We start from the raw sequence: 13,856 nt of genomic DNA, 5'->3' as shown, positions 1-13,856 counted from the left end.
TTATAGGTAGAATTAGTCTAGGTACAGAGAAGTGAGCATTTTCAGACATTATTAAAAAATTGCTATGAGAAATGTTCACAATATATATCAAAAATTTAAGTGGGCACCGCATGGCACAGGGATATTGGCTCGGTGCTTTGTGACAGCCTGGAGGGGTGGGATTGGGAGGGTGGGAGAGAAGGAGACGCAAGAGGGAAGACATATGGGAACATATGTTTATGTATGACTGATTCACTTTGTTATAAAGCAGAAACTAACACACCATTGTAAAGCAATTATACCCCAATAAAGATGTTAAAAAAAAAAAAATTTAAGTGGGCATATCTTTCAGACAAGAAACCCTATTTGGAATTTTATTTTAAGGCAATAATAAGGAATCCATGCAAAGATAAATCTATTTATATTAAATCAGGAGTTGACTAAATTATGGTATGTCCATGAATTGCAATATTTTGTAGGCAGTTAAAATTATTATGAGGGGAACATTAAATGACAAGAAAAAATGTTTCTATATCCTTAAGTAGAAATTAAGTTTATGACACATTGTAAACAGTATAAGCATCATCAAATGTTTGTTTCAAAGTACAGTACATACATATATATAGAAAAAGCCTGAAAATATTATACTTTTTGCTTTCATCCGTTATTTTCTGTAGTACTGTTTTTGAGTGTTTTTTTTACTGTCCTACAAGGAACATGTATTATTTTGGTAATAAGAAAAATTCGGTCAATGTTATACACATATATATATATATATATATATAGTGTTGGGGGGGGTACACGGGCCTCTCACTGTTGCGGCCTCTACCATTGCGGAGCACAGGCTCCGGATGCGCAGGCTCAGCGGCCATGGCTCACGGGCCCAGCCGCTCCGCGGCATGTGGGATCCTCCCGGACTAGGGGCACAAACCCGCGTCCCTTGCATCAGCAGGCGGACTCTCAACCACTGCGCCACCAGGGTAGCCCTATATTTTAAAAACACAAGGCTCACACTAGCAATGCAACTTTAAACTTAAAGGCATAAAGAGTTCCCCTTTCTTCCCCTATTGTTTTGCTTCCCGAAGAGCAGTATCCAGGTTCTGCTCCGTTTCCGAGAAGGAAGCTCACCTACCTGTAGCTGGCCTCTGGGGGGCGCAGCACCAATTGGGGCTGGAAGGACCACCAAAGACAGTCAGGTCGCACCATACCCTGCGAGGAGTCTCTCTCGTCTCCCCAGTCCCCCTCCTCCTTGTCTTCCTTTCCAAAGAGTCCTCCTCTGAGGCTTTGTACGGACGCGCTTCATCACGCCCTCCCTGTCTCTCTCCCACGCACATGCGCGCACTTCAAATACACACGCGCGCATGCGTATGCGGTTCTCTGGGCATTTGGAAACTCAGTGCGGAACAGAAGAGAGAGAACAGGAAGGGCCTGGGTGTTCATCCTACCTCTACAATTTATTCCTGGCACCAAGCAAATCAGTGGGCTTCGCCAGACCCACGTTCCTGCCTTTGGAAAGTGGAGATGGTGGCGCTGGTGTGGTGAAATTTAAAGACAGCAAAACACGGGACAGATATCCAAGAGGTATTTTTAAAAGGCCCTTTCAGCAGAGGCTAAGAAAAGCACAAAGTATACATCTTATTTCCCCAACCATAAAATAAGGGAAAATTAGTTCTACTAACGAGAATACTTTAACATATGCTTGAAGCAAACATAAAGGTCAAAAGAGAGAAAGCATTTAGGTGAAATAATATTGATTCGATTTTTTTGCCTTTTCTTCATGTAGTTTTGCTGGTGACTGGAATACACTCAAATAAAGAAATGACAAAGAAGATTAAAAGGCCCAAATTCAGTAAGTAAACTTGCAGTTCCTCACTGGTACAACACCTGTGTCTCTCATGTAGAGGACTGTTACACTTGTTTCAGATAATTTGGAAAGTTTGGGGTTTTTCTGTTTTGGGTTTTTTTGTGTGTGTCTTATCTCAATACTTTGCACTCAGACTAATTAGTAATGATTCTTATTTGTCATCTACTTCATTCCAAAAAGCATTTGAAATAAGGGTTCTTATTTTAGGGTAGATACGTGGTTCTACTATATTAGAAAAATTCAAAATGCACATACAAAGACCAGGCGACACTATGTCTCTATGCCTAAGCTGGAGTAGGTATTTTTCTGCCGTTCTGTCTCAATTCCCCATACCAGAAAATTCAGTCTGGCTAATGCAAAAGTCCAGCAAACCTGCCCACCTTCCAGCGTGCCCTGGAATCAATGGGTAATCTCACAGAAAAGTTTCACACCCAATCAGTGGAAAGAGGAATAATTAATTTCATTTTTGGGTGATAATTAAGGTTAGATGACAGAAAAGCCAAAATAACAGTTGCTTAGATAAAACTGAAGTTTCTTTCTCTCTCCTGTAAATATATTCTGGGCTTCTATGGGAGCTTCACAATCTTTAGGGAGGCAGACTCCTTCTATCTTGTCATTCTGCTTTTCTCAATGTGGCTCTCAACTCACTGTCCAAAATGGCTACCCCAACTCCATCCATCATGTCCACATTCCAGTCAGTAGGAAGGGATGAAGAAAGGCACATACTTACTCCCTTTAAAGACAAGTCCAGGAAGTCAAATACACCACTTCTACTTAAATACCATTGGCCAGAATTCAGGGAGAATGGGAAATGTCTTGATTTCAAGCATCTGCATGCCTAGCTAAAAGTAAGGAGTACTATTATTAGGAAAGAAGAGAGAATGGATACTGGGAAAGAACTAGCAGGACAGGACATAAATGGAAAATCTCACACTCAAATCTTGTGAGCACACTGAGCTCTCTGTATGTAAATTTGTAGACTTGATGGACGCTTAAATTAAGGTATATTTATGAAGCACCATAAGAAAAAGACTTTAGGTATATTCAGTGCTCTGTGCTGTCTACAAAAGAAACTTCTGTATAGGCATTAGATTTAGGTGCCTTAAATCAGCAACATTAAGATTTTGAAATAAAAGAAGAGATTTGTTTCACGCAGCATTTTTTTCCTTCTATTCCTTTAAGCCCTTTGTGCAGGACTTCCTGTTGAAATGAGACCAAAAGGTCAGCCATCCACAGCCTCCTAGTCTGAAAAACTAAAAAGGAATCAGTTTTTTATTTATTCCTGTCAGGAAGGAGAGCCAAGAGAATCAGGCCAGGGGCAGATGTGTGTTCAGAACAGTGATTGGGTTAATATGGAGACAAATGCACACTCAGGTATGAATTCCTTTCGGCTGTTCCCAGTATCTTCATTAACTTGTCTACAAAAATCATAAAAGGTTCCATGATTACCATGACAACAGTTTTCAGTGACTATGAAAGTCTGTGCTAAACGACCCAAGGTCAAACCTCTTTGAGAGATCTCAAATGGATTCAACTTCTGATATGCTATATTCTAACCTTATTCTCAAAATCTCCCTAGTGATACAGCACTTTTGAATCAATGTATGCATGAGGCCTTTTCTCTAATTAGAAACTCTGTCATGGTCATTAAATAAGGGGGAAAAATATAAAATGAAAGTAATAGGATATTCCCAAACTATGGCGATACCTGATTCTTTACCTCAGGAGTATTTCCAAATTGTAATCTATACCTTGAGGCCAAAGTAATTTTCATTTTTTCTGTTCAACCTTGTCAATCTGCCACTGGGGCAGGTGACTGATAGCAAGGGAGGCACATCGTTCATTCACTTGACAAGTATTTATTGGGTGCCGGCTAAGTACCAGGTACAGTTAGACACCCAGATACAACAGCGATTGAGACTCAGACTGTGCCCTCACAGAGCTCACAGTCTAGAGAGGAAGAAAGACAAGTCACCAGGCAGTTATGGTGTCTTATGTAAGTGCTAGGACTCGGGAGCTAAAGGTACTCCAAGAATATGGAGAAAAAAGCTATGTAACCGGGAGGGCTTCCTGGAGGAAGTGACACATCTACACTGATATCTGAAGGCCGAATAGGGATTGACCAGGCAAAGATGAGGGGAAAAGAGTGTTACAAGCAGAAAGAAAAAGCATGCCTAAGCCCTGAAGAAAAGAAAGAGCTCAAAAGTAGTTCCATATGACTGAGGTATAGAGTGGGAGGCACATGTGTTGAGCTAAGAGATGGAGGGGTAAGCAGGCACCAGATCGTGAAGATCTTTGTTACTGTGTCTAGGAATCTGCAGTTTATCAATGAGGGCAATGGGGAATATCTCAGTGCAGATCATTTAGGTGCAGTTAGCAGAAATCCAAGGCCAATTTGCTTAAGCAGAAAAGGAGATTTTGGCAGTACATGAGGTAGCTCACATGACATGAGGTGTCTCGCAGAACCCAAGGTGGGGAGGGCAGCTCGCACTCACTGGGACTGTACCCCAGGTGGAAAGATCTCAAGAATTGGTGTCTCTGCTTCTCTCTGCATGTCTGCCTCACTACCCACCCACCAATCCACTGGTTCATGCAGACCATGTCTCTCAGCCCTGATCTCAAATTCCTGGGAGAGAAACTCTAACTGCATCAGCCTAGGCTGGGAGGGTGGTTTTCAGAGAAGAGTAGAATGGTTAGGGTTGTGTTAGGGAAATAAAACAATCCTGACAACAAAACCCAACAAAAATCCCTTTGTCCCAGCCTATGAAGAGAGAAGAGAGAGTACACAATATTATTAGTGAGTAAGCATTACAGATAGACATTCATATACAGGTAGGATGAAAGTATCTACCAAGTCTGGACAGAATTTCACACAAACTTTTACAGTGAAGTAGAAGACAGAACAATTACAACTTCTCTTAACTCCTGGAAAGATAAATACATGGACCTCCTGAGTGTCTTTTGTATACCTGCAGACCCCTAAACTCCTTCTGGAGGTGAGTATCAATATTTGCAGATCCAAGGATCAGAAGTCTGGAGCCCTTGCACTCTGCAGGTGATTCCGATGCCTGGTAAAATTTGAGAACCGCTGGACCCAAGATCAGGGATGCTTACAGATGTGAATGTGAAATCATGGGTTCTCTTCAGTGCCCTCTGCCTCTTTCCTAGCCAGCCCTCAATTTTCACCAGTGTTTATTCAGGACTAAAAGTCTTCACCACCCAGAGGACTGAAGGTAAAATAACAAGGAGGAGGTCGTTTGAGAGTTTTGCCCAGAGGACAGTTTACTGACACCTACTACACATGGAGCACTGCTTTCGTCTCTTGAGGATCTAGTGACCAGACATGGTACCATGAGTCGGCGGAGCCAGATCTGAAACTCAGGTCTCTGTGAGGCTCAACACCACATGCTTTTCTAGTGCCTCATCTCAAGCTAGCCGTTTAGGAATTAAGTATCCATTGCCTAGAGGCAGATGAGGTGTTAAGATAATCAAGGGCTGACTGAATAGGAAGTAAAGTACAAGAAATGTGGGAAAATAGAAAAAAGAGTAAATGCATGAGTTTCCTCCTTTGGCTTGGCCTTAGACTTTATGCCACACTAGCGCATCTGTTCTGTCTATGCATACAGTTACTGTTGCTTTAGGTAATTGTCACTTTCTCTCCTCCCTACTTCCTCTGCTTTCTCATTTTTTCTTCTCATCTCCTTTTCCTTCTTTCTATTTCTTTGGTCTACCCATGGCCCCCAGGGGCCCTTATGGACCTTGCTTAGCTCCACTGGAGGCCCTTTGGGCCAAAAAGGTAGTACATGTTGAAAATAATTTCGCATGGGGCTTTTACAGAAGGAAAAGCAAAGATGAAAAAAAAATTGGGACTAGTTCTTAACGGCTCTACTCCTCCCACCCATACATGACCATTCATTCCAAGCTAGTATTTTGTTCTCACGTACATAGTCGTTTTGGGTACAATTTTATTCTGTCACTTGGTTTATCACAGCATCTTATTTTCTAAGTCAAATCAAGTCTGACACCAGACTGCCAATTGCCTAGGGCTGAAATATTAAAATTCCATTATTACAAGGGCTTCCTCCCTCCCAGCTCCAGGCATTGGAAGCCTTATGCAATTTACAACATTCAGAGAGAGCCCCTGCATTGCTCAGTGTCCCAGCACATGTTATTCCTAGAAGTTGAGTAGCTCCATCGTTTCATGAATGGTGGGATCTTGGCAAATGTGGGGAAGCCCTATGCCGAAGGTTCTACCCAGAGGGGCACCACACCAGGTACTGTTCCAAAGTGATGTTCATCCAAGGCAGCTGCTAGGGAACAGGGGCATTTCCCTTACTGGGACCTACCTGCCCACTTCCACCTTCCCAGTCTTGGAAGGTCATTTTCTCTCCATCACTCTTTGGGCTGACCAAGCCCAATCCCCTCAAACAAGGAGGTTTCTGAGCAACTAATTCCCAGAACCTTGAGGGAGAGTTGCCAGGCAACCCCTGCCCTCTCTCTTGCAACCTTGAGCTCCAGAGATAGGAGAACACAAAAGTCTGACTACCTTCTTAGAATAGTAAGGGGAAAAATACAATAAGAATAAGCATAAGTTAATGTCTTAGTAAATTAACCTGCTGTATGGTGCAGGGTAAAGTTTACCATACTGTACAGAATGAGAGTTTTACCAAGTTTCTTTACAGATGTGACTTTTTCAAGGCTCTCATTTTCCTGCTATGTTTTGGAGCCATAGATCTGACCTTACCCACAGGTACCTCACTAATATATTTAGTCAGCTTAAAGCTACTCAAGCAGTTTCTAACAAATGACCAAAATGTGGTTGCGTTTTTCTTGACTGTTGAAGGCTACAAATAATGGTTGAAGGGTTTAGGTGTGTTCATAAAACACTTCTCCTAAGGCAGTCAAGATACCTTATAGGTTTTAAGGATTAACTTCATTTATGTTAGATTCCACATTTGAAAAAGGCCTACTCTTCAACTCATGAACCTTTTAGCCCATACTGTAATAAACACATCATATGTTTCCCCATAAATTATGCCCACCAACAACTCTAGAACGATCCCTGTCTGGCAGAGTGTTTGTGCTAGAGAGAGAAAAGCTTTTACGTTGTAAAATCTCCTCAATAGCTTTCCTACATGTAAGGAAGCCCCAGAAGGGCTCCAGAAGCAATGGCCTTACAGCCTAAAGTGGGGTCAGATGAGATAGTGTTACACAGGTGAGAGCTGTGATGATTAACTCCAACAAATTGTTGCCTGTCTATCCTGCAAAGTCTCTGACTTCAGTGAGCACCCGATCTTGTATAAGGTAAAATAAAATTATGCAAAGGAAAGCCTTCCTAGACCCAACACTAATTGCCAACACACAAAAAACCAGGTTAGATGGCTCCTGTGTATGCTACATCTAGCAATCACACTCCTGGGCATATAGCTGGACAAAACTATAATTCAAAAAGATAAATGCACCCCTGTGTTCACAGCAGCACTCTTTACAATAGGCAAGACATGGAAACAATCTAAATATCCATTGACAGATGAATGGATAAAGAAGATGTGGTGTGTGTGTGTGTGTGTGTGTGTGTGTGTGTGTGTGTGTATATATAGAGATATATATATAATGGAATACTATTCAGCCATTAAAAAAAAAGAGTGAAATAATGCCATTTGCAGCAGCATGGGACCTAGAGATTATCATACTAAGTGAAGTAAATCAGAAAGAGAAAGACAGATACCATATGATATCACTTATATGTGGAATCTAAACTATGACACAAATGAACTTATCAATGAAACAGAAACAGACTCACAGATATAGAGAACAGATTTTTGGTTGCCAAGGGGGAGGGCGGGGGGGGGAGGGAAGGACTGGGAGTTTGGGGTTAGCAGATGCAAACTATTATGTATACAGTGGATAAACAACAAGGTCCTACTGTACAGCATAGGGAACTATATTCAATATCTTGTGATAGACCATAATTGAAAAGAATATGAAAAAGAATATATGTATAACTGAAGCACTTTGCTATACAGCAGAAATTAACACAACACTGTAAATTAACTATAATTTAATAAAATAAATTTTTAAAAAAGATTCAACATAGTCAAAGACTTTTTAAGAAAAATGGAAAAGAGGGACTTCCCTGGTGGTCCAGTGGTTAAGAATCTGCCTTCCAATGAGGGGGACATGGGTTTAATCACTGCTCGAGGAACTAAGATCCCACATACCATGGGACAACTAAGCCCACGCGCTGCAATGAAGAGCCCACACGCCGCAACTAAGACCCAATGCAGCCAAATAAAAAAATAAATATTTTTTAAAAAAGAAAAATGGAAAAGAATGCTTTGCAAAAGAATTTGCTACCAAGGAAGAATTAACATGATCTGGTCACTGGTGTCAGGAGAAGGAAGCATTCATCTTCAAATTTTATGTGATGATCATTTTATTTCATTAAATTAATATTTTTGCATAATCTTCTTAAAAATAGAATTTTACTCTAGTTGAATATCACAGTAGAACAAAATTAAGTTTCATATCAAAACTGTTTATGCATAAGTGCTTTTATATTATAATAATTCTTCCTCATTAACAGCCAAGAGGCAAGCTTACAATGGCCGCCTCTGATTGATGAAGAAATTTGTTTTCCCGAAGCAATGTGGCTTGCCTTGAAAGCCACATTCACTGAAAACATGAATGGCCAATAAGAAGCAGATTATACAGTTTGATTTGGCCTCTACATCATTGGCTTATTGTATATGACATCACCCAATAATCACTGTGTTATTAGGTCAGGCAGAAGAACCAACTTAGAGCAGAAACATTTGCAGTTGTGCCTCTAAGATTCCAATGTTGCATGAAGATAGTGGCCCAAACAATACCAGTTTTGCCCAGGAACACTCTGAGATCAGTACAGCAGACACATGACCTCAGTGGGCAGCATCTAAAGGTTATCCTTTCATTCTAACCATCCAGGTTTCAAATAGTTCTCTTTTCCCTGTGTCTGGTGCCAAGGGCCTCTGGGAAGGAATCCTTGGCAGATTCTGAGGTGCTCTAATGTGAGCTCTGTCAAGAAAATCATAACGGCCATGAGAAGGCAAGGTAACCTTGAGGAATCATATGAGGGGGAAGCAGAGCAGATGGCTGAGGAATAGGTCTCTGTGTAGTTTCCACTCAAGCAGTTCTGGGCTCCCCCAGGATCTCTGTGACTTTAGCCCAGGGTTCTCTCATTTCCACCAAAAAAACTCCACTCAGGAAGGAATGGAAGAGGCTCTCTTCTTGCTTTCTCCAAATGTTCCTAGGAGTAAACCTTCTTATGACTTCTAAGTTCTCCCCCAAGGTTAATAGTGGGGATGCACCATTCCCCATCCCCTGAGTCTTATTTGCCACATCAGTGTCTTCCTGCTCCCTTCAGACCTGAGATGGACACTTCTTGAGCTGCCTTAGTTTTGACCTGTCCTCTGAAGGAAGTCTTATTTCTGCACTTTTGAGATGAAACCCAAAGAGAGATGAAAGTGAATCTAGAGACCTTCAAGATGGTAGAGGAGTAAGACGTGGAGATCACCCTCCTCCCCACAAATACATCAGAAATACATCTACATGTGGAACAACTCCTACAGAACACCTACTGAATGCTGGCAGAAGACCTCAGACTTCCCAAAAGGCAAGAAACTCCCCACGTACCTGGGTAGGGCAAAAGAAAAAAAAACAGAGACAAAAGAATAGGGACGGGACCTGCACCTCTGGGAGGGAGCTGTGAAGGAGGAAAAGTTTCCACACACTAGGAAACCCCTTCACTGGCAGAGATAAGGGGTGGGCGGGGGGAAAGCTTTGGAGCCACGGAGGAGAGCACAGCAACAGGGGTTCAGAGGACAAAGTGGAGAGATTCCCACACAGAGGATCGGTGCCAACCAGCACTCACCAGCCCGAGAGGCTTGTCTGCTCCCCCTCCGGGGCGGGCGGGAGCTAGGAGCTGAGGCTCCAGCTTCGGAGGTCAGACCCCAGGGAGAGGACTGGGGTTGGTGGCGTGAACACAGCCTGAAGGGGGCTAGTGCGCCACAACTAGCTGGGAGGGAGTCCGGGAAGAAGTCTGGAACTGCCTAAGAGGCAAGAGACCATTCTTTCAGGTTGCATGAGAAGAGGGGATCCGGAGCACCGCCTAAACGAGCTCCAGAGACGGGCACGAGCCGCGGCTATCAGCGCGGACCCCAGAGACGGGCATGAAATGCTAAGGCTGCTGCTGCCGCCACCAAGAAGCCTGTGTGCGAGCACAGGTCACTATCCACACCCCCCTCCCGGGAGCCTGTGCAGCCTGCCACTGCCAGGGTCCCATGATCCAGGGACAACCTCCCCAGAAGAACACACGGCGCTCCTCAGGCTGTTGCAACATCATGCTGGCCTCTGCCACCACAGGCTCACCCCACATTCCATACCCCTCCCTCCCCCTGACCTGAGTGAGCCAGAGCTCCCTAATAAGCCGCTCCTTTAACTCCATCCTGTCTCAGAGAAGAACAGATGCCCTCAGGCGACCTACACACAGAGGCAGGGCCAAATCCAAAGCTGAACCCCGGGAGCTGTGCGAACAAAGAAGAGAAAGGGAAATCTCTCCCAGTAGCCTCAGGAGCAGCGGATTAAATCTCACAGTCAACTTGATGTACCCTGCATCTGTGGAATACCTGATAGAAAACGGATGATCCCAAAATTAAGGCGGTGGATTTTGGGAGCAACTGTAGACTTGGGGTTTGTTTTCTACATCTAATTTGTTTCTGGTTTTATGTTTATCTTAGTTGAGTACTTAGAGTTTATTATCATTGGTAGATTTGTTTATTGATTTGGTTGCTCTCTCCTTTTTCTTTTATATATACATTTTTTTCCTTTTTCTCTTTTTGTGAGTGTGTATGTGTATGCTTCTTTGTGTGATTTTTTCTGTATAGCTTTGCTTTTACCATTTGTCCTAGGGTTCTGTCTGTTTTTTGTTATTTTTAAATTTTTAATAATTTTTTATTTTAATAACTTTATTTTATCCTTTCTTTCTTTCTTTCTCTCATTCTTTCTTTCTTTCCTTCTTTCTTACTTTCCTTCTTTCTTTCATTCTTTCTCCCATTCGTTCTTTCCTTCATTCCTTCCTACTTTCTTTCTTTCTTTCTCTCATTCTTCGTTTCTTTCTTTCTTTCGTTCTTTTGTTCTTTCTCCCTTTTCTTCTGAGCTATGTGGCTGACAGGGTCTTGGTGCTCTGGCTGGGTGTCAGGCCAGTGCCTCTGAGGTGGGAGAGCAGAGTTCAGGACATTGGTCCACCAGAGACCTCCTGGCTTCACATAATATCAAACAGCGAAAGCTCTCCCAGATCTCCATCTCAATGCTAAGACCCAGCTCCACTCAACAACCAGCAAGCTACAGTGCTGGACACCCTAAGCCAAACAACAAGAGAGGAACACAACACCACCCAGTAGAAGAGAGGCTGCCTAAAATCATAATAAGTTCACAGACACCTCAAAACACACAACCAGACGCAGCTCTGCCTAACAGAAAGACAAGATCCAGCCTCATGCACCAGAAAACAGGCACCAGTCCTCTCCACCAGGAAGCCTACACAACTCACTGAACCAACCTTACCCACTGGGGGCAGACACCAAAAACAACGGGAACTACGAACCTGCCGCCTGTGAAAAGGAGACCCCAAACAAAGTAAGTTAAGCAAAATGAGAAGACAGAGAAACACACAGCAGGTGAAGGAGCAAGGTAAAAACCCACAAGACCAAACACTTGAAGAGGAAATATGCAGTCTTCCTGAAAAAGAATTCAGAGTAATGACAGTAAAGATGATCCAAAATTGTGGAAATAGAATGGAGAAAAGACAAGAAACATATAACAAGGACCTAGAAGAACCAAAGAGCAAACAAACAATGATGAACAACACAATCAATGAAATTAAAAATTCTCTAGAAGGGATCAATAGCAGAATAACTGAGGCAGAAGAACGGATAAGTGACCTGGAAGATAAAATAGTGGAAATAACTAGTGCAGAGCAGAATAAAGAAAAACGAATGAAAAGAATGGAGGACAGTCTCCGAGACCTCTTGGACAATATTAAATGCACCAACATGCGAATTACAGGGGTCCCAGAAGAAGAGAAAAAGGAAGGGACTGAGAAAATATTTGAAGAGATTATAGTTGAAAACTTCCCTAATATGAGAAAGGAAATAGTCAATCAAGTCCAGGAAGCGCAGAGAGTCCCATACAGGATAAATCCAAGGAGAAACACGCCAACACATATTAATCAAGCTATCGAAAATTAAATACAAAGAAAAAATATTAAAAGCAGCAAGGGAAAAGCAACAAATAACATACAAGGAAATCCCCACATGGTTAACAGCTGATCTTTCAGCAGAAACTCTGCAAGCCAGAAGGAAGTGGCAGGACATATTTAAAGTGATGAAAGGGAAAAACCTACAAGCAAGAATACGCTACACAACAAGGATCTCATTCAGATTTGACAGAGAAATTAAAACCTTTACAAATAAGCAAAAGCTAAGAGAATTCAGCACCACCAAACCAGCTTTACAACAAATGCTGAAGGAACTTCTCTAGGCAGGAAACACAAGAGAAGGAAAAGACCTACAATAAAAAAAACACAAAACAATTGAGAAAATGGTAATAGGAACCTACATATTGATAACTACCTTAAATGAAAATGGATTAAAGGCTCCAACCAAAAGACATAGACTGGCTGAATGGATACAAAAACAAGACCCATATATATGCTGTCTACAAGAGACCCACATCAGACCTAGGGACACATACAGACTGAAAGTGAGGGGATGGAAAAAGATATTCCATGCAAATGGAAATCAAAAGGAAGCCGTAGTAGCAACTCTCGTATCAGACAAAACAGACTTTAAAGACTATTACAAGAGACAAAGAAGGACACTATATAATGATCAAGGGATCAATCCAAGAAGAAGATATAACAATTGTAAATCTTTACACCCAACATAGGATCACCTCAATACAAAAGGCAAATGCTAACAGCCATAAAAGGGGAAATCGACAGTAACACAACAATAGTAGGTGACTTTAATACCCCACTTGCACCAATGGACAGATCATCCAAAACAAAAATAAATAAGGAAACACAAGCTTTAAGTGATACATTAAACAAGATGGACTTAATGGATATTTATAAGACATTCCATCCAAAAACTACAGAATACACTTTCTTCTCAAGTGCTCATGGAACATTCTCCAGGATAGATCATATCTTGGGTCACAAATCAAGCCTTGGTAAATTTAAGAACATTGAAATCATATCAAGTATCTTTTCCAACCACAATGCTATGAGACTAGATATCAATTACAGGAAAAAATCTGTAGGAAATACAAACAGATGGAGTCTAAACAATACACTACTAAATAACCAAGAGATCACTGAAGAAATCAAAGAGGCAATTTAAAAATACCTAGAAACAAATGACAATGAAAACACAATGACCCAAAACCTATGAGATGCAGCAAAAGCAGTTCTAAGAGGGAAGTTTATAGCAATACAATCCTACCTCAAGAAACAAGAAACATCTCAAATAAACAACCTAACCTTACACCTAAAGCAATTAGAGAAAGAAGAACAAAAAAACCCCGAAGTTAGCAGAAGGAAAGAAATCATAAAGATCAGATCAGAAATAAATGAAAAGAAGGAAACAGTAGCAAAGATCAATAAAACTAAAAGCTGGTTCTTTGAGAAGATAAAATTGATAAACCATTAGCCAGACTCATCAAGAAAAAAAGGGAGAAGACTCAAATCAATAGAATTAGAAATGAAAAAGGAGAAGTAACAACTGACACTGCAGAAATACAAAAGATCATGAGAGATTACTACAAGCAACTTTATGCCAATAAAATGGACAGCCTGGAAGAAATGGACAAATTCTTAGAAAAGCACAACCTTCCAAGACTGAACCAGGAAGAAATAGAAAATATAAACAGACCAATCACAAGCACTGAAATTGAGACTGTGATTAAAAATCTT

General features: G+C 41.6%; 2 protein-coding genes across 2 annotated transcripts in view; one reads left to right on the top strand and one right to left on the bottom strand.

Moving 5' to 3' along the window:
- The window catches only part of VIT (vitrin), a 123,237-nt gene that overhangs the window by 37,194 nt on the left and 72,187 nt on the right, over positions 1–13,856 (top strand). The window contains exon 3 of the mRNA XM_060169097.1: positions 1,763–1,828. Within this exon, the coding sequence (XP_060025080.1) occupies positions 1,763–1,828 (66 nt within the window). The remainder of the gene's footprint in view (positions 1–1,762; positions 1,829–13,856) is intronic.
- The window catches only part of FEZ2 (fasciculation and elongation protein zeta 2), a 216,632-nt gene that overhangs the window by 163,303 nt on the left and 39,473 nt on the right, over positions 1–13,856 (bottom strand). The window lies entirely within an intron of this gene.

Source organism: Lagenorhynchus albirostris, chromosome 13, assembly GCF_949774975.1.
Source record: "Lagenorhynchus albirostris chromosome 13, mLagAlb1.1, whole genome shotgun sequence".
NCBI classification, from domain to species: domain Eukaryota; kingdom Metazoa; phylum Chordata; class Mammalia; order Artiodactyla; family Delphinidae; genus Lagenorhynchus; species Lagenorhynchus albirostris.
Note: the sequence above shows the minus strand (reverse complement) of the source record. Positions and strands in the feature narration are given on the sequence as shown.